This window comes from Schistocerca nitens, chromosome 9, assembly GCF_023898315.1.
Source record: "Schistocerca nitens isolate TAMUIC-IGC-003100 chromosome 9, iqSchNite1.1, whole genome shotgun sequence".
In the NCBI taxonomy this organism is placed as follows: domain Eukaryota; kingdom Metazoa; phylum Arthropoda; class Insecta; order Orthoptera; family Acrididae; genus Schistocerca; species Schistocerca nitens.
The window spans coordinates 93,098,294-93,120,262 of NC_064622.1; the positions used below are offsets into that span (position 1 = coordinate 93,098,294).

Below are 21,969 nucleotides of genomic sequence, written 5' to 3' on the forward strand. Positions count from 1 at the left end.
TCAGCTACTCGTACATCGATTCATGTCTACTGTGCATTTCGACGGTCTTGAGTAATATCAACAGACAATGCGACAAAAATGGTTCAAATGGCTCTGAGCACTATGGGACTTAATTTCTAAGGTCATCAGTCCCCTAGAACTTAGAACTACTTACACCTAACTAACCTAAGGACATCACACACATCCATTCCCAAGGCAAGATTCGAACCTGCGACCGTAGCGGTAGCGCGATTCCAGACTGTAGCGCCTAGAACCTCTCGGCCACCCCGGCCGGCGACAATGCGACACCCCACGCGTCCAGAACTGCTACAAAGTGGCTCCAGAAACGCTCTTCTGAGTTTCAACTCTTCCGCTGGCCACTAAACTCCCCAGACATGCGCGAATATGGAATGCCTTGCAACGTGTTGTTCAGAAGAGATCACGCCGTCTTACTCTTACAGATTCATGGACAGCCCTACACGATTCATGGTGTCAGTTCCCTCCAGCACTACTTCATACATTAGTCGAGTCCATGGTGCGTCGTGTTGCGGCTCTTCTGCATGCTCGCTGGGTCCCTACAGGATATTTGGCAAGCCTACCGATCTCTTTGGGTCTTCAGTGTATAATATCGTCTGGGTATACACATCCGCTTAAAAATATGTAATGTTTTTGAATGTGTATGCCGATATTTTCGTTGCTCGCTGAGATAGACTCTCTGATGTGCGCAGCTGCACCGACGGACTCTTGGAGACGCATGCTGGACGTGAACGTGCTGGGTCTGAGCATCTGCACCAGGGAGGCCGTCCAGGACATGATCAGAAGGGGCGTCGACGACGGCTTCGTCATCCACATCAACGGGTGTGTTCCCTACTCCTTTTGCATACTGACTTCATTAATTTACCCACTCCTGTATCACATCACTTACGACCTGGAATACACTGCTAGCTGTGTTCCATAGATTTTAACATGTTATAACAAAATTCTATTGTTATATTTACTGTTGTTTTCCTAGCAATGACTCCCAAAACCACATGAATTACCACTTAACTACGACTGAATTTAATTTTTATAAAACGGAGAGAAAGACCAGAGTAGAGGACAGAATGCATGAGAATACAGGGTGAAAAGTATTTAAACCGACAAACTCTGGGAGGTTGTAGGGGACATCAAAACAAATATTTTTCCCCAATGTCATTTTTTGCTTTGAGGAGTATTTAAACCGGTAGAGGAAGATTTCTCTGGCGGCAAATTTATTAAACCAACAAGCACTTTTCCATTTTTCATGACCAAAAGACAACACATTAACACAACCTAATTTCAATTACCGTAGATTTTCGAAACTGCCTCCACTGACACGTAAACAAAGGTTACGCCGTTGGATCATGTTCTGTCTGACACGGGCAAAAACCCCAGGAGTATCCTGAATAGTTCCTGCTGCTGCTACTATCCGGGCAACCAGATCCTCTTCTGATGCAACAGGAGTTGCGTAAACAAGGTTGCGCATCTCTCCCCACACAAAAAAGTCCAGAGGGGACATATCTGGGGATCGAGCAGGCCATGGTACAGGACCACCTATGCCAGTCCACATTTCTGGTAACCGTCGGTCCAGGAATCGACGCACACGACGACTGAAATGTGCCGGCGCCCCGTCATGTTGGAACCACATTCGTTGTCTTGTAGGGAGCGGGACGTCTTCCAGCAATTCTGGCAATTCTCTGGCGAGAAAATTGTAATAGTGCATGCCATTTAATGGCCTAGGTAGCAGATACGGCCCAGTTAAACAGTCCCCAACAACACCGACCAACACATTAACGAAGAACGGCACTTGATGAACGCTAGTAACTGTGGCATGTGGGTTATCCTCACTCCAAACATGCAAATTGTGCGCGTTGAAGACGCCATGACGCCCGAACGTTGCTTCATCGGCAAACAACGCAGAGGATGGAAATGTAGGATGCATTTCACACTGTTCCAGGTACCGCTGCGAAAACTGTGCTCTGGGTGGATAATTAACTGGTTCCAGGTTGTGGACACGCTGTTAGTGAAAAGGACGTAACAATTGCTCTCGAAGAACTGTTCTTACATTCGTCTGATTCGTGATTGAAGGATCCTGCTCCACATGCTCCAAGACAGCTTCCTCAAATTGAAGCGCTCTTACGGTGCGACGGCGTCCCTGTCCAGATAATCGGCTAAATGACCCGGTCTCACGCAGACGTTGGTACACAGCAGCAAAGGTCGTATGATGCGGGATACGGCGATTAGGATATTGTTGTTGATAAACCCGCTGTGCAGCTCGTCCGTTGTGGTGCGCTACGTAGTACGTACCAACCATATCAGTGTACTCACTCCAGGTGTATCGCTCTATTAGTAAACAGAGACAGTGCACTACTACACTGGTGGACAGCAGTTGCCTACAACTGAAGAGCGTAATACGCCCTCTAACAACTGAAGAGGGCAATACGGCCTCCACCGGTTTAAATAATCCTCATAGGAAAAAATGACATTAGGGAAAAATATTTGTTTTGATGTCCCCTACAACCTCCCAGAGTTTGTCGGTTTAAATACTTTTCACCCTGTATAGATGAGTGGAGGGAGACCGTGAGCATCGTCTAGTAACTACTTCTTTAAAGAGTAATAACAAAAATACGAACAGCAATGGAGACAGATTCTCACCAGAGGAAACAATCCTTTTTCTCAACAAAGAATTTCGTAAAAAAAATTATAGAAAAGGTACATTTATTTAGGATATTTCGGACAGATGACTCAAGAATACTGTAGCAGTTCAGAGTCTCGCGGTGGTAATCCTGAATAAAATGTCCGTCGGCTTCCAGTCGCGCCAAGTGGTTAACATCCCACGCGCTTTCGACCCTGGCCATTGTCAGCTGGAGTGGCTGCTGACAAACAGTTGATACTTTAACTACCGGCTGTGACGTCATTGATGCTCACGGCAACACCATATAGGGACGTCCGTTGAATACGTGGTCGATGCGTCAGCTTCCTCCTCGCGATCGCCGGATGCCAAGCTGCGCTTAGCTCTAGGCCGTCGTCTCCGTTAAATGCACTGTCAGTGATTTCTGTTCTAGTGGCTTCTTTAATTACATTGTTCAGAAACCGTTAGTGCGAGCCACGACAAAGGTTCCGTCAAACTTGACCATGTAGCTGTTATCTACAGCATGTTCAGCTTAGTCGGATTTTTCGGGGTTCGAAGACGATAAATCCTCTTATGCTCCTTCCTGCATTGTTCTACAGCGCACACTGTTTGTATGGCGTACGACTGGCCACAGTTGACAGGTGTTTTGTAGACGGCAGGTGTTCTAAGAGTTGCCACATCTTAACTGGTCTCAGCATCTGACGTATTTTTGACGATTGCTTGAAGGATGATTTGACCTTGTGTCTCTTCAGCAGACTTATTATCTTATTCGACTCGGAGTCACAGAACGGTAAAACAGCAAGTTTCTTTTCCTGTTCCTCATCGATGGCCTTATGTGATTCTTGCTTGAATCCAGTTCATTTATCTGGTGGTCGTTGTCCTGTTGTTTCTGCATACTTGGCGTTGGTGGCTAAGCCCGTGGGGCAGTTTGTCTGCGTCTGATATCATTCTTGCGTAATGTATCAACGTTGGTAACACAGCGCCCCTCTGTGCTGCTGATAATGGCTGATGGCGTGCTAATACAGACGACTGGTGTGAGTAGTTTATCAATAGACGCAGTAGCGAAGACATCCATTTCATTTTTCGGCGGACGGGATGGTCGAGGAATGCCAAGTCATCGTCATTTCCTGGTTCCTTAGTGAACTGGACGTTACTGTCAGTGCTGTTGAGATGTTCCAAGATCTCGTTGAGTTTCCACGTCCACTGCGCCAAATGCCAAATATTTCTTCAGATGATGTAAATCCTCGAACTTCTCTATAAAGTGATTCGCAACCCTTTGAGCTGACGGATTTCCAATCATAACGCCGAGGGTAAGATTGTAGTACTGGTGGTTGTGAAGCCTAAATGGCTCGATCACCTCACTATCGAAGAAATGCGGTCCAAAGGGTCTTCGATAGGTACATTCGTAAACAGCGCCACCATGTCAAAACTGACCAAAATGATACTCTTCATTGAACCGGTGGTGGATACGATGAGGTGGAAAGGTGTCCCATGTTTGTAAATGTTGGGCAAAACACAAACAGCAGGTGATCTGATGGAAATGTTTCTGGACCACACTTTCTTCCAACATTGCTTAAGAAGCTCATATGCGTTTTTCATCATTCTAATTGCTGGATCGCTCCGTTAAGTAGTCCAGAAAGTAAGTCCCGATCGATCGCGAAATGGGAACCACTGGGAAAATCCGGTAAAGCTTTGCACAGATGTGTTGGGCAGTGTCTCTAGTATGACCGTCGGTCGTGTCGCGTCGCTCTTTCCAGTTTTGAGTGAACAGTGAGCACGTAAAGATGCGTAGGGAATAGCGTCCCCCGCCAAGTACGAGGGCCTGATTAGAGATTTCGCCTGTGTCATGCAGCCCACATAACACAACTGTCGAGCAGTTCCTTCTCCATGACAATTCTCGGCCGCACACTGCAGGAGCAATGAAGACGCTCCTGCAGCGTTTCCGATGAGAAGTGTTTGATCACCCACAATACAGTCCGTAATTGGCTCCGCCTAAGTTTCATCTCTGCTCACAAGAACCTTTGGCTATGAAGACCAAATTTTTCCACAGACAACGAGCTGCAAACCAGTGCAGATAACTGGCCGAAAGCACAGGCGGGTGCTTTCTATGAGGAGGATATTGGAAAGTTGGTACAACACTACGATAACACTCGAAGTTGGAGTGGTGACCATGTAGAGAAGTAGGCGTAAGGTGTACCTAACTGTTGCAAATAATACTTTTCTGGTTTTCACTGTGGTTTCCATTTCGTAACCGATGGGAACTTATTTTCTGGAGAGCCCTCGTATTTTGGTCCAGTAGCCTGCATTTCTTCGTATCATAGTACACGTGTTCCACAGGTATATTTGCCTTGTCCTTGCCAGCAGTAAGAACTACAGTGCTTTCATCACTGCGTAGCGTGCGCATGCCATTGCACTCAACGCTGGTCATGTCTGGTGCTGGGGCTTTAACTTTTTCGATGATATGGTTCGTTTTACTTTGTATTTGTGTGTCGTTTCTCTGGGGATCTTGCGCTCTGCCTGTTCGACGTCTCTTATTATTGCACATACGGGGATGACCCATGGCGAAGGTGCAAAGTTAAATTCTTTCTTACGTGTTCACTTAGCACTCGTGTCTATGTCTCCCTCCGTCAAGATGACGGCGGTGCGATGAGAGGACCTGTGCTCCGCACAGTATTGTTAAGAAAGCCGGCTGAACTACCATTTCTGCTTCTCTGTAGTTGGTTTTTTGGGAAATGGGAACGATGCCCAACACCAGGCAGCAATATATGTAGAAGAATTTATTCTTATGGTCTTGCGTCTGCAACTATGGACGTTGACAGACTTGAATTTGGTTGGCATCGGTATGGGTATGGTACTTCTCAATAAATTAATTGTCCATGTAACATAACAGGAAGAGCCTGCATCCAGGGCGACTTTCGTTATATGTACATTAAACCGTAGTCTGAGGCGTCTAAGAGGGTTGGAACTTAAATAGTGCAACTATTTATTCACAACCGATACAAAAGAGTTACATGTTTGCACCTGTCACTGCCCTTCAAAGTAGTCACCAGCGTTGTGTAGTACCCGTTGCCAGCGATGTGGAAGGCGTAGTATACAGTCAGCAGAGCCTGTTCTGTTAGTGGCGCGAATGGAGCGGTCTACTGCCTGTCGAATCTCTGGAACAGTTCTGAAGCGAATGCCACGAAGTGGTTCCTTCATCTTCGGAATCAAATCAGAGTCACAAGGACTTAAGTCCGCGGAGTACGGTAGATGGTAAAGTACTTCCCAGCCCCTTCGACCGAACAGAGCTGCCACAGCTTGCGCTGTTTGCGCCCGCGCATTGTCATGCGAAGTGATGTGTGAGTTGCGCAGAAAGTGTCGCCGCTTCTTTCGCAAAACTGGTCGCAGGTGATGCTCCAAAAACGGACATAATACTGTGCGTTGACGGTCTTCCGTGGAGGAACGTAATGCGTTAGGATAACACCATCATAGTCTAACACGAGAATCACGATACCATTCGCCATACTGGGACTCTGACGCACTGTCGACTTTCGTGGCGACCCATAATGACACCATTCGTTGGATTGGCGTTTCAGTTTTGGCTCGTACGATGTGGCCCATGTCTCATCCAGTGTTACAATATGGCGTAAGAAAGCCTCTCCTTCGCTCTCATAGCGCTCCAAGTCCGTCTGAGCAGCGTCGTAACGCATCCATTTCTGCATTTTCGTCAAGTCATGCGGAACCCAACGTGATGCAATTTTTCGCTTGCCCAGGCGTTTCTTCAGGATGCGAAGCACAGTCATATGCACTAATCTGGTTTTGTGGACGATCTCACGAATCGTATGGCTTCGATCACTGTCCACTAACGCGGCAACAGCATGCACGTCTTCTTCAGAGAGGCTAGGACGACCTGCCCGACGCATGTCTGCCACAGTTTGCCGACCTTCGTTGAAGGCTTTTACCCAACGTGCAACTGTTCTGTACGGCAATGTCGAATCCCCACACGCCTCTTGAAGACCTTGATGACACTGCCGTGCAGTACGACCTCTGGCACATTCAATATTGATCCAACTCCGTTGTTCCTGTTACGAAAACATAGTGGCACCGTTACTTTAGACCGCTCGCTCACAAGTGACTGTGTTTCCCTCGATTGTGCGCGCGCTGGTGACGTGGGACGGACGAGTCCATTTGCTCGGAGGTAAGGTAGGTATTTCAAGAACGTGTACTATCAGTGACAATAGTAGATTCCATTGCATAGTGTCTCCACAGCAGTGTTGCCACTATTTAAGTTCGAGCCTATGTATTTGTGCTTAACGCTTCGTATGCTAATTCTACCGACAACCTCAGAGACTCATGTAAGGAGTTGATTAATTTAAAAGTTTAAAGAAGCTGAGGAAATCGAATTTTATGAGAGTTTTCAAGTTTGAAAATCAACTGTCTGCTTCTTTGAGACTCTGAGGATGTCCGTAGAATTAGGACACGAAGCGATAGGCACAGAAATTTGGCTCAGACCGCGTTTTAATGAGAACGTAAAAAAAAATTGGCAAGGATGTGAACACCGGTCATCGAAGCCTACGTTGTGTAACTAAGTGTTCGTCCTGCACAGGCTCTGGGGACACAACCCACCACCGAACAGCAAGGTGGCCATGGCTGCGGCCACCAAGCAGGCTGTGACGGCGCTGCTGGAAGGTCTCAGGAAGGACCTCGTCGCCAGGAAGAGCCACATCAGAGTGGGGGTAAGCCACGGCCTGGCTGTCCTAGGACGTGATCTCTCAGTATTTCTACTTCTACACTGAACGATGGGGGTAACTACCACATGTGGAGACATCGCTGTCTGGCTTGTACAGGCCTGGACTGATATGTAGTCATTTTCTATGTAACAGCGAAAAATTTTCTCAGAAAAATGACTGATAGTAAGAGCGATGTACCGATATATCTACGGCCGCAACTGTAACTGTAACTGTTAATTCATATATTTCACAGGCCGCACGGATATTGCACTACACGTTTCAGAGTTTCGCCACTCATCTGAAAACTTTTAATACTTACATTTAACGTACATCACTTCTACATAGTGTTTTTGTTGTTCTTGTTGTGATCTTCAGTCGTGTGACTGGTTTGATTTACCTCGTCACGCAAGTGTATACTGTGCATCCCACGTCACCTCTTCATAACTGCTGCAGCCAGATCTAATCGAACCTGCTTACTGTGGTCATGTCTTGGTCTTTCTCTCTCTCTAAAATTTTTATTACCTTCACATCCTTCCACTACCAAACTGACGATTACTTGATGCCACAAGCCGTCTCCTACCAATCAATACCTTGTTCCAGTCAAGTTGGGCCATACATTTTCTTTCTTCTCCTATTCTATTTAATATGTCTCATTTAGATAAGTGATCTTCCCATTTAGTCTTCAGCATTCTTCTGTAGCATCAAATTTCCAAAGTTTCTATTGTCCTCTTGTCTCAATTGCTCAATCAAAACAAGAGCTCACGTGGTGTTGATGGAGTCTCTAACAGAATCTTGAAGTTTTGCTCTAATTTTATAAGTGGAGTCCTTAGTGATATATGCAATGCTTCGCTGGCACAGGGAATTTTTCCAGACAGATTGAAATACACAATTTTCAAACCTCTTCATAAGAAAGGGGACAAGAGTGACTGAAATAATTATAGATCAACCTCATTGCTGCCTTCATTTTCTAAAATATTCGAAAAAAGTTACGTATTCAAAAGTAGTCTCATACTTATGTGAAAATAATTTACTCGGCATGTCACAGTTCGGATTCCGGAAGGGCTACTCGACTGAGAATGCTATCTACACATTTACCCATCAAATAGGTACAAGTCCTACATAACAAATTATCGCCAGTTGGTATTTTCTGTGATCTTTCCAAGGCATTTCACTGTGTGGATTATGTCACACTCTTAGAAAAACTCAGGTTTTATGGAATTGAAGGCTGTACACGCACCTGGTTTGAATCATACTTAACGAACAGAAAGCAAAAAGTTGTGCTGAATAACACAAATAATGTTGGGAGGGTGGTAAATTCTAGTGAATGGGGAGTTATCACAAAGGGAGTCCCACAGGGTTCAATTTTGGGTCCTCTGCTGTTCCTTATTCATGTGAATGACCTCTCATTTAACGTTCAGCAAGCATAACTAGTACTTTTTGCATATGACACGAGTGTTATAATAAATCCCATTCCAGAGAAAGCAGCGGAAGATATTGTTAAGGATGCCTTTCAAAGAATTATTAAGTGGTTCTCAGATAATGGACCCTCCCTTGATTTTGAAAAAACTCAGTATATCCAGTTCTCTACACCGAATAGATTCATACCGACAATTGATGTAGCATATGAACAGGGCTCAGTTAACAGTGTAGATTTCTCCAAAATTTTGGGTGTTCACATTGATGAGAACTTGAACTGGAAGAAGCATATTACTGAGCTTGTCAAACAATTAAGTTTAGCTTCTCTCGCTCTTCATATAATCGCTGGTCTTGGTAATAAACAGATCAGCCTCCAAACGTACTTTGCATATTTTCACTCAATAATGTCTTATGGAATAATTTTCTGGGGTAACTCACCACTTGGACGTAAAGTATTGATTGCACAATAGAGATCAGTGAGAATAATTTGTGGTGTTCAACACAAGGGCGTCATGTAGGCACCTATTCAAGGAGTTAGGTATTTTAACTGCACCGTAAGAGTACATATATTCACTAATGAAATTCACAAAGAACAGTGATGTTCATATGTACAATACTAGAGGGAAAAATGACCTTTCCTGTCCGTTATTGAAGCTGTCAGTTGCTCCAAAAGGAGTAAATTATTCAGCAACAAAAATCTTAGATCATTTTCCCAACAACATAAAGTTAAAGGTAGCAGATTATGTATTACATCCAGCTTAAAGTCATTTCTTTTGGACAACTCTTTCTATTCCACAGACGAGTTTCTGTTTCAGAACTGGTAAAAAAAGAAAAAAAAATGTACCTCTAAATGTAGTTGCATGTGTAGAACATAAAATTTCAGTAATATTAATATTAGCACTATTCATGTGTGTATATATATCTTGTAATCTGACTTGTTCCACATCATAACTGTAAAATAATCGTCAAAATGATCTACAGAACATGACATAACTAAATTAAACTATCACCCAGCTTCTTTTGTTTGCAAGGCTACGGCCCTGACAAATACTTTTAGAAAAGACTTCCTAACAGTTCACTTTATATTCGATATTAACAAATTGTGCTTTGTCAGAAAGGAGTGTCTTACAATTGACAATAAGTATTTTATATTCTTCCTTTGTCCAATATCAGCTATTCTGCTGCCCAAATAGCAGCCCTCATCTACTACGTTTAGTGTCTCGTTTCTTAATCTCTTTCACTCAGCATCATCTGATTCAATTCCACTACATTCCATTAGCCCTGCTTTACTTTCGTTGATCTTCTCCTTATAGCGTCTTTTCAAGACACTCTTCATTCCATTCCATTGCTTTTCCAGAGTCCTTTGCCATCTCTGTCAGAATCATAAAGTTACTCCCAAACGTGCCTGTACTTTAATCCCTTCATCAGATTTTTCTTTGATATCCTTTACTACTTGCACAATGTATTGACTGAATAACATCGAGGATAAGCTATAATATTTTCTCACTCCGATCTCAACCACTGCTTCCCTTTGATGACCTTCGATTCCTACAATTGCCGTCTGTCTTCAGTATAAGTTGCAAATAAAATTTCGCTTCTGTATTTTACCCCGGCTGCCTTTAGAATTACGAACACAGCGTTCCAGTCAAGTTTTTCAAAAGCTTTCTCTAAAGCTGCTAAAACAGTGAACGTAAAATTGCTTTTTTAAAAAAAACTACAGCCGAAGACAAGCTGTAGAGTCAACATCGCCACCACCCCGACATTTCTCTAGAATCGAAGTTGATCTTCCCCGAGGTCGACTTCTACCAGTTTCTTCATTCTTCTGTAAATAATTCGTGATAGTATTTTGCAGCCACGGGTTGTTAAAGCAATGATTGACACTATTCACACGTCAGCACTTACCTTCTTTGGAACTGAAATTATCTTCTATACATTGTGACATAAAATAAAACAACATCTGTCGTAACTTAATATATTAGAGCAGGCTCTTTACTGTTGCCTTTGGTTTATTAGCTGGTGGATGGTTTCAGATGCAGCAAATTCAGTTTGTTTATGTATTTTATTTACTTTCCGTGACCAGAACACTAGACATTAAACATACATTCAAATCCAGTACAAGTCAGCTGTAATAAAGTTTAAAGCTTAAATACGTCTTGTTCAATAATTAGCTACTGAGATGGCCTAGCTGTAAATCTACCGGGATGCAGCTTCTGCTCAAATTTTGGCACGTCCGTAGGTGGTCGTCCATTCCTGCAATCACATAGGGTTCCACATCGAAGTAGCTCCAATGGGCACCGTTATACTTACAATTTGAGACCCTGGTCTTCAGCCCGTCGAGAGGCTTCCGGGTTCTAAAGGATTTGTTATTCCTAGACGCAAGTTCTTCTTTCAGCTCCAGGATAGGATGGTTGCCTCATTCCATAGCTGTAGTCTCTTTCTGGTGACGTTGTCTGGCTCTGACGATCAAACGAAACTCTTTCTTGAGCGGAGTCGCCTAGGCTGTTGTTCGTGTCCGTGCAGAGGGTGGCAATAATCTGTCATCTGCACTACTGGCCATTAAAATTGCTACACCAAGAAGATGCAGATGATAAACGGGTATTGATTGGTCAAGTATATCATACTAGAACTGACATGTGATTACATTTTCACGCAATTTGGGTGCATAGATTCCGACAAATCAGTACCCAGAACAACCACCTCTGGCCGTAATAACGGCCTTGATACGCCTGGGCATTGAGTCAAACAGAGCTTGGATGACGTGTACAGGTTCTGCTGATCATGCAGCTTCAAAACGATACCACAGTTCATCAAGAGTAGTGACTGGCGTATTGTGACGAGCCAGTTGATCGGCCCCCATTGACCAGACGTTTTCAGTTGGTGAGAAATTTGGAGAATGTGCTGGCCAGGGCAACAGTCGAACATTTTCTGTATCCAGAAAGGCCCGTACAGGACCTACAACATGCGGTCGTGCATTATCCTGCTGAAATGTAGGGTTTCGCAGGGATCGAATGAAGGGTAGAGCCACGGGTCGTAACGCCCACTGTTCAAAGTGCTGTCAATGCGAACAAGAGGTGACCGAGACGTGTAACCAATAACACACCATACCATCACGTCGGGTGCAACGCCAGTAAGGCGATGACGAATACACGCTTCCAATGTGCGTTCACCGCGATGTCGCCAAACACGGATGCGACCATCATGATGCTGTAAACAGAACCTGGATTCATCCGAAAAAATGACGTTTTGCCATTCGTGCACCCAGGTTCGTCGTTGAGTACATCATCGTAGGCGCTCCTGTCTGTGATGCAGCATCAAGGGTAACCGCAGCCATGGTCTCCGAGCTGATAGTCCATGCTGCTGCAAGCTGCAAACGTCGTCGAACTATTCGTGCAGATGGTTGTTGTCTTGCAAACGTCCCCACCTGTTGACTCAGGGATCGAGACGTGGCTGCACGATCCGTTACAGCCATGCGGATAAGATGCCTGTCATCTCGACTGCTAGTGATACGAGGCCGTTGAGATCCAGCACGGCGTATCGTATTACCCTCCTGAACCCACCGATTCCATATTCTGCTAACAATCATTGGATCTCAACCAACGCGAGCAGCAATGTCGCAATACGATAAACCGCAATTGCGATAGGATACAATCCGACCTTTATCAAAGTCGGAAACATGATGGTACGCATTTCTCCTCCTTACACGGGGCATCACAACAACGTTTCACCAGGCAACGCCGGTCAACTGATCTTTTTGTATGAGAAATCGGTTGGCAACTTTCCTCATGTCAGAACGTTGTAGATGTCGCCACCGGCGCCAAACTTACGTGAATGCTCTGAAAAGCTAATCATTTGCATATCATAGCATCTTCTTCCTGTCGGATAAGTTTCGCGTCTGTAGCACGTCATCTTCTTGGTGTATCAATTTTAATGACCGGTAGTGTATTTCTTTCTCTCCACCTTGGCAGCTACTTGCCGCCGTTTACTGAAGGGAGCTGTCCTTGTGAGAGACAGACACCTTCCCTGTCGACGTGGGGTACCTTGTAGCCATATTTTACGACGAAGTCTGTTATCATCGTTAGTAAAAGTGTAACTCCTCATAGTTCCTGTGGAAGCTTAGCGTGACCTATGTGGATGCTTTTTTGCCGTGTAGCGTGGTGTGGTATGAGAGTATACTTTTATTTTCAGTCACTTCACTGTTGTCGGTGGTGTAGATCGTAGGACAATAGATAATATTTAAAATTCACTTTCACTTCCACATAGTCACAACTCCATTCAAACGACGTTGTTTATGTTCTGTTTAAAAGATACCGTAGTCTTGAGGTACTTGCTTTGACTAATAAACAAAACACCGATTCCCCGGTTCGAACACAGTTATTGCTTATATTTTGAATAAAAATCATCAGTAATGGCGACCGAAGACTTAAGGTATAAGCAGTTTTCTCTTTCTTGCCAACAGTCTTGTCGAAGAGGGCGGAGAACGGAGTTTCATGACACCCTCTTGCTCTTGAGTTGGGAAATTACTTCTAAAAGGCGGAAGAATCAGCGGTGATCATTGGATTGGGATGCAGAAGACGATGGAAACCACTTCAGTAATGACATTCAATATACGAGGTGCATTCAAGTTCTAAGGCCTCCAATTTTTTTTCTCTGGACTGGAAAGAGATAGAAACATGCGCATTGTTTTAAAATGAGGCCGCATTCATTGTCAATACGTCCCAGAGATGGCAGCACCGTACGGCAGATGGAATTTTACCGCCAGCGGCGAGAATGAGAACTGTTTTAAATACTTATGATGGCGACGTTTTCCTTACTTGAACAGCGTGCAATCATTCGTTTTCTGAAGTTGCGTGGTGTGAAACCAATTGAAATTCATCGACAGTTGAAGGACACATGTGGTGATGGAGTTATGGATGTGTCGAAAGTGCGTTCGTGGGTGTGACAGTTTAATGAAGGCAGAACATCGTCTGACAACAAACTGAAACAACCTCGGGCTCGCACAAGCCGGCCTGACGACATGGTCGAGAAAGTGGAGAGAATTGTTTTGGGGGATCGCCGAATGACTGTTGAACAGATCGCCTCCAGAGTTGGCATTTCTGTGGGTTCTGTGCACACAATCCTGCATGACGACCTGAAAATGCGAAAAGTGTCATCCAGGTGGGTGCCACGAATGCTGATGGATGACCACATGGCTGCCCGTGTGGCATATTGCCAAGCAATGTTGACGCGCAACGACAGCATGAATGGGACTTTCTTTTCGTCGGTTGTGACAATGGATGAGACGTGGATGCCATTTTTCAATCCAGAAACAAAGCGCCAGTCAGCTCAATGGAAGCACACAGATTCACCGCCACCAAAAAAATTTTGGGTAGCCGCCAGTGCTGAAAAAATGATGGTGTCCATGTTCTGGGACAGCGAGGGCGTAATCCTTACCATTGCGTTCCAAAGGGCACTACGGTAACAGGTGCATCCTACGAAAATGTTTTGAAGAGCAAATTTCTTCCTGCACTGCAACAAAAACGTCCTGGAAGGGCTGCGCGTGTGCTGTTTCACCAAGACAACTCTCCCGAACATCGAGCTAACGTTACCCAACAGTTTCTTCGTGATAACAACTTTGAAGTGATTCCTCATGCTCCCTACTCACCTGACCTGGCTCCTAGTGACGTTTGGCTTTTCCCAACAATGAAAGACACTCTCCGTGGCCGCACGTTCACCAGCCGTGCTGTTAATGCCTCAGCGATTTTCCAGTGGTCAAAACAGACTCCTAAAGAAGCCTTCGCCGCTGCCATGGAATCATGGCGTCAGCGTTGTGAAAAATGTGTACGTCTGCAGGGCGATTACGTCGAGAAGTAACGCCAGTTTCATCGATTTCGGGTGAGTAATTAATTAGAAAAAAAATCGGAGGCCTTAGAACTTGAATGCACCTCGTATATCCTCATTACATGTGACCGGTAATTGAAAGAGTGTCATGATGGTCTCTCCATTTACGGAATATTACGAATTAGTCACACATTCTGATCTCCTGGAGGATCTGCCAAAGTCGAAGGTTACCTTGAGAAAAACGCTGAATAATCAACGAATAGGTGGCGTTCTGCGAGTAGGAGCATGGAACGTCAAAATTTTGATCGTGGCTGTGAAACTAGAAAATCTAAAAATAGAAATGAAGAAGCTAAATGTACGATGGCGTGCTGAAAAATAAAGCCCCCGAATTTTTTGTGTGGAAACTTTGGTAGCTTTTTAAATAAAATAAATATGTTCATGTCTATACATTTGAGCCCTCTGCCGCCACAGATCTCCGTATTGTAGCGTGTTACATGATTGTGTCTAACGTAACTACAATGGTGTCTGAGAGCTTGCTGTAATCGAGTTTCTAACCGCAGAAGAGTTGGTCCGCACATGAGCACCCACTTTTTCAGCATGACAATGCCAAATCACACACGAGAGTTACGACATCTGCAAGAACCCGGCGCCTTGGGTCCACTGTCGTCGATCATCCCCCATGCAGCCCCGACTGAGCCCCATCCGATTTTCGTCTGTTTCCAAAACTTAAGTAACTCCTTCGAGGACTTCACTTTGAGAGTGATGAAGCGGTGCAAGCGAAGACGAGGTCATGCCTCCGTCAACGAACTCACACATTCTATAATGACGGCATCAACAAAGTGGTATATAGTTGGGAGAAATATGTTCATCACCAGGATGACCACGTTGAGAAGAATTAAGTCCCATAATGTTAATGACTTTAATTTTATGTAAAAAGCTTGAAGAGTTTTCACACAAAAAATTCGAGAGCATTACTTTTCAGCAAGCCCTTATAGATGTATTGTGGGCCATTGCAGTGAAATGGAAATAAAATAAAGATTTCTGGTTAGATGAATATAGTGTAACAAATAGCGGTAGAAAATTATTAGGATTCGTTATGAGAACTAAAGTATGGCAGAGAGGGAGTTAATTTCAGCAGTTCAATGACAGGATTGTTCTCTACAGAATCTACAGCAAACCGTCTCCGACAACGACAGTTCAGATACACATTCTAACGTCAGAAGCAAAATATGACGAGATAAATAAGGCATACGAGGAAGATATTGTGCGGGTAATTCAGTGTGTGCAGTGGGATGATAATCTAATAATTGTGGTAGTACGGGAAATATCGAAAATAAAGTTACGAGATCATATGGGCTTATCACCTGGAATGAGATCGGGCAAAGACTAATTGAGTCCTGTAGTAAATTTGAATTAGTAATAGCGAATATTCTGTTCAAGAATCGCAAGAGGAGGAAGTATGCTTACAAAAGGCTGGGAGATGTGGCAAGATTTGAGTTAGATTACGTCATAGTCAGGTAGTGATTCCGAAATCAGATATTGGATTTTAAGGCACAGCCAGGAGCAGATATAGACTCAGATCAGAATTTAGTGGTGATGAAGCGTCGGTTGAAGTTTAAGAGACTAGTCAGGCAGAATCAATGCGCAAGGAAGTGGGATACGGAAATACTAAGGAATGGAGAGATACGCTTGACGTTCTCTAATGCTATAGATTCTGCTTTGAGGAATACCTTAGTAGGCAGTTCAGTTGAAGAGGAATGGACATCTCTAAAATGGACAATCACAGAAAATGGAAAAAAAAACATAGGTAACAAGAGGATAACAGGGAAGAAACCATGGGTAACAGAAGAAATGCTTGAGCTGATCGATGAAAGAAGAAAGTACAGAAAAGTTCGGGAAGATTCACCAATACAAGTCACTCAGGAATAAAACAGACAGGAAGTTCAGGGCAACTAAGGTGAAATGGCTGGATGAAAATGTGGAGGAATCGAAAAAGAGGTGTTTGTCTGAAGAACTGACTCAGCATATAGGAATTTTAAAACAGTCTTCGGTGAAATTAAAAGCAAGGTTGTTAAGATTAAGTGTGCTACGGAAATCCCACTGTTAGCAGACAGAGGATAGGTGAAAAGTGTATATTAGTGGCCTTTAATGGGGGGGAGGCAGGGGGGGGAGGGAAGAGGAAAGAGAGATTGTCTGATGACGTGACAGAAACAGATACAGGAATCTTTATAAAAGGGACAGGGATTCAGTATTAGAATCAGAATTTAAGAGAGCTTCGGAAGACTTAATATCAAATAAGACAAAAGGAATAGATAATATTTCATCAGAAATCATCTGGGGGAGTGGCAACAGAATGATTTTTCACGTTGGTGTGTAGAATATGAGGGCTTGACGAAGTACCATCTGACTTTCGGGAAAACATATTCCACACAATTCCGAAGATTGCGAGAACTGACAAGTGCGAGGATTATGCACAATCTGTTTAACAGCTCACGCATCCAAGCTGCTGACAAGAATCGTAGACAGAAGAATTGAAAATAAAACTGAATAAGTGTTACAAGACGATCAGTTTGGCTTTAGGAAAGGTAAAGGAACCAGAGAGGCAGTTCTGTTGTCGCGGTTGATAATGGAAGCAAAACTGAAGGAAAATCAAGACCTGGAAAAAGCTTTCCACAATGTAAAATGGTGCAAGTTGTTCGAAATTCTGAGAACAACAAGGGTAAGCTATAGGGAGAGAGATTAATAGAAAATATGTAGAACAGTCAAGAGGGAATAATAAGAGTGGATGATCAAGAACGAAGGGTCCCGATTAAAAAGTGTGTAAGACAGGGTTGTAGTCTTTCGCCCCTGCTGTTCAATCTATACATCGAAGAAGCAATGACAGAAATAAAAGAAAGCTTCAGGAATGGAATTTAAGTTCAAAGTGAAAGGATATCTACGATAAGATTCGCTAGTGACATTGCTATCCTCAGGAAAAGCGAAGAAGAATTACAGATTTTGTTGAATGGAATGAACACTCTAATACGTACATAATGTCGATTGAGAGAAAATCGAAGAAAAACGAAAAAGGAATTCTGCTGCCTAGACAGCAAAATAATCCGTGGCGGGCGGAGCAAAGAGGACATAAAAGCACACTAGCACTGGCAAAAAGGGCACACCTGGCCAAGAGAAGTCTACTAGTATCAAACACTGGCTCCAGTTTGAGGAAGAAATTTCTGAGAATGTACGTTTGGAGCACAGCATTGTATGACAGTAAAACATGCACTGTAGAAAACCCGTAACAGAAGGTAATTGAAGCATTTGCGATGCGACGCCACCGAAGAATGTTGAAAATTATGTTGTCTGATAAGGTAAGGTTCGTGGAGGTTCTCAGTAGAATCGGCGAAGAAAATGCGGAAACACTGACTAGAAGATGGGACAGTATGGTACTAGACGTAGCTGTAGAGGGTAAAAACTGCGGAGGAAGACAGATTGGAATTTTTCCAGAATAACTAAGGACTTGGTTGCAAGAACTACTCTGAGATGATAAGGTTAGCACAGGAGAGGAATTTGTGCGGGGCCTCATCAAAATAAAAGAGAACAGAAGTCTCTTTAGAAAACACGTATTCTGAATTTCTGTTCACTGTAATCACGTTAGTAATATATTCTAAGTGACTTTTGTGAAATTTACCTAAACTGGTACAGATCTGTCATAAGGTCCATAACGACTGACTCAATTATCGCTACACAGCAGTGTTTCAACATTGTTTTATCTTTTTATCTCATTTATAGCTCTTTCCTCGAAAATAGTCTTCTGCGTTTCTGAATAATTTGGAGTGGATCGAGGTCATTTAACGAAAATGGGAATTTTGTGCTTTGTAGTTAGGTATCTGCTGCAGATTTGTGCTCTTTCTCATTTTGAATCACCCAACATGTTTCTGCAGAGGCTTTTATAACTGGTAAAAGAATTGATAATAATTGGAGCATATAATTTTATATATTCCAAGTTGATCACATTTATTCTGTATCTGCTTCATGTTGTGTTCTATTCCTTAACTCCGGTAGTGATGATGAAAGTATTTCTGAATTTTTTTTCCATTCTGTCTGAAGTTGTTTCAAAATACGAAACGCTTGTGTATTTATTTAAATTATTTGTCTGAGTACTGCTATGACGATTTATTTGTTATGATCTCTATTTTCTTCAGCTTCTTGTGGATAGAATCAATGTTTGTTTGCTATTTGTTCGATAGCAATCTTATTGATAGTTTACACATCTCATTTTAAATCTTTTGGATTTAAAGAGAATTTATACACAGGCACTGAGGACAAACCTGATCGCAGCATCTTCACGAGAGTTTGTTTGTGTGGAACTTGTGGCTATTTTGCTGCCTATCATAGTTGGCTTTTCTATACCTCAGCGATGAGTGTGTCATTAAATACAAGTAAGTAAGATTTCTATTTTCTCCTTATTCCACAAAGTAATCTACTTGTATCAATCGCAGGCCCTTATTTAAGGAAGAAATTTCTGTGAAAGTACATCAGGAACAGGTGGAAAAAATCGCAAAATAAGAGATTCAAAGTGACTGAGATGTCCTATGGAAGAAAGCTGCATGGACTGAGAAGAAAAAAAATGAGGAAGTTATCAACAGAATCTACGAGAAAGGGAACATGAGGAAAACGCTGGCACTGCAAGAATAAGGGACAGGACGATAGCACATGTGTTGAGAATCACAGGAATAGCTTCCGTGGAACTAATGGAGCCACTGAGGGCAGAAGATGAGCAGAAAGACAGAGACAGCAATATGCTGAACAAATAGTTCAGGATGTTAGATACAATCGCTAGTCTGAGATGATGGTGTTGGTACAGGAGAGGAACTAGTTGTGGGTCGTATACAATCCTAGAAGTTCAAACAGTGGGACTCCGAAACCGCCTCACACAAAACGATTTTCTGAAACATTTCAAGTAGTGAAAGGGAACGAATACAGTTCTCTGGTAACTCAGCTAGGTCCTACATTGATGGTGCAACGTTGACAGATAACATCGATGTTCTGCTCACCAATTCTTTACTCAGTCTGCTGTACATTTCGATCGCCTTGTCATCATCATCATCAGGTACATTTCTGTTTAGTTGATGAATTTCGTTTGTGAGTCTCAGTTGCGGGCCATTTGGCAGACGGCTTTCATACGAGCCGCTGGAGCTGTAAGTCTATAACCCAGCGAAATCTTTTGTCCAGGACTTTTTCCACTCACAGATATTCTTCTGATCTTGTACTCTCATATATATCTGGTTTTTAAATTATTTATTCAATAATCTTTGAGAGACACTCTCGAACTTGGCTGGACGGCTATTTAAACCTGAAAAATAAACTGATTCCCTCACACTTGGTATTCAGGAAAAAGCTCACCATAGAGAAAGGTTCAAATGGTTCAAATGGCTCTGAGCACTATGGGACTCAACTGCTGAGGTCATTAGTCCCCTAGAACTTAGAACTAGTTAAACCTAACTAACCTAAGGACATCACAAACATCCATGCCCGAGGCAGGATTCGAACCTGCGACCGTAGCGGTCCTGCGGTTCCAGACTGCAGCGCCTTTAACCGCACGGCCACTTCGGCCGGCCATAGAGAAAGAACTGTATATCATTGCGGTGATTATATTATAGATTAATTTCTATATGCTGCTTATCTCAAATAACATAGTTTAAAACAACCTACGAGAACTTTGTTATATGATTCAGATCAAAAATTACTATTTGTATTCTGTTTTGGAACCCTTCTCCTTCTCATTTTTTTTTTTTCGTTACAGCAAGTATCTCCCGGATTGGTGAAGACAGAGTTCTACAATACAACTAAACACTTGACACCTGAAATGTTCAAGACAGCACCTTATCTGGAACCAGAAGATATAGCGAATGCTGTCATCTACATGTTGTCCCAGCATCCGAGAGTACAGGTAAAGCTTTTTTCGTACTACAGTTCCTGCGGGTACACACCAGTCAAAGAGATTCATATATTCGGCAAGCTATAGTTTGTCAAATGATTTTTGCTGCTACTCTTAGCTGCTGTGCACTGAAAAATTCTAACTTTTGCTGTATTTCTTTCACACTTTGCCTCTCGCTCGTTTTATCTCGCCAGTGGAATAGAGGAAAACAAACAAACCGATGTTTTTCTGTTCCAGGTTCATGACATCCTAATCCACCCGACAGGTGATCCGTTCTAGATGGAATCCTTTGTGATAATGCACGGATAAACGCGCTGCATCTATCCTTCACCTTGAATTGCTGGTCATGTATTTGTTTGTGTTGTGCAGTTACCCGTACATTACTCCGGTATCTCATAATCAATTGAATTGTTAAGAAGTTACAAAATCGTCTTTAAAAAATAAATTATGCAATTTTCTCATTTTGTTTGTTTGATTACTACTTATTCGTTTGTTTACTCTTGTCGCAATAAGTACCTGAGGCCACGAATCATGTCAAACACATTACAATTTACGGTCCAGGTCTGTATAACGTTGCTTTTAAGTTACCATTGAAGATAATATACGACAAAAAAACTTGCTTACGACTGACTGAATGTTTCGCAATGACATGAACTTGAGTACATATCTTTTTCCAGATGAGGAAATGATTATTAGCCATAGCAAAAAATGACTTAACAGAAAGTGATTTTTAAAATGAATATTATAGCTAAAGGTTACTGTATCCCAGTGCTCACGTAGATTTGCAATGATTATCTCCTATTTTCAACCCCTGTTAGGCCCAGTGTTACAGGTTAGTATTACCATCCGTGCTGCAGAAGCACTGGCGGTTACAGGACCAAATCTGTGCCTAAAAGGTAATCTTAAAATTACGGTGTAAATAGGCTGTTTAGGTTTTTATGTTGGTAACGTCACGTAGCGCTCTGTATGAAAATCACTCGCTGTGCTGTGTGCAGTCTATGGCTGCTCTGCATTGTTGGAATATTCGCTTGTGTAGTGTTGGGCATTTGGATGTGAACAGCGCGTAGCATTGCGCAGTTGGAGGTGAGCCGCCAGCAGTGGTCGGTGTGGGGAGAGAGATGGCAGAGGTTTGAGAGCGGATGATCTGGACGTGTGTCCATCAGAGAGAGTAAATTTGTAATACTGTATATCATGAACTGATATATAACATATATATGTTGACTTTTGAATATTATTAACGTAAATACATTGTTTGTTCTCTATCAAAATCTTTCATTTGCTAACTATGCGTATCAGTAGTTAGAGCCTTCAGTAGTTAGAATTTTTTATTTAGCTGGTAGTATTGGCGCTCGCTGTATTGCAGTAGTTCGAGTAACGAAGATTTTTGTGAGGTAAGTGATTCATGAAAGGTATAGGTTATTGTTAGTCAGGGCCACTCTTTTGTAGGGATTATTGAAAGTCAAATTGCGTTGCGCTAA

At 42.9% G+C, this 21,969-nt stretch overlaps 1 protein-coding gene across 1 annotated transcript in view; it reads left to right on the top strand.

The window, feature by feature from the left end:
* The window catches only part of LOC126203875 (dehydrogenase/reductase SDR family member 11-like), a 45,756-nt gene extending 24,800 nt beyond the window's left edge, over positions 1-20,956 (top strand). The window contains exons 3-6 of the mRNA XM_049938255.1: positions 708-837; positions 7,215-7,344; positions 20,357-20,503; positions 20,729-20,956. Coding sequence (XP_049794212.1) covers positions 708-837; positions 7,215-7,344; positions 20,357-20,503; positions 20,729-20,770 — 449 coding nt within the window. The 3' untranslated portion in view covers positions 20,771-20,956. The remainder of the gene's footprint in view (positions 1-707; positions 838-7,214; positions 7,345-20,356; positions 20,504-20,728) is intronic.
* Positions 20,957-21,969: the final 1,013 nt, after the last annotated feature.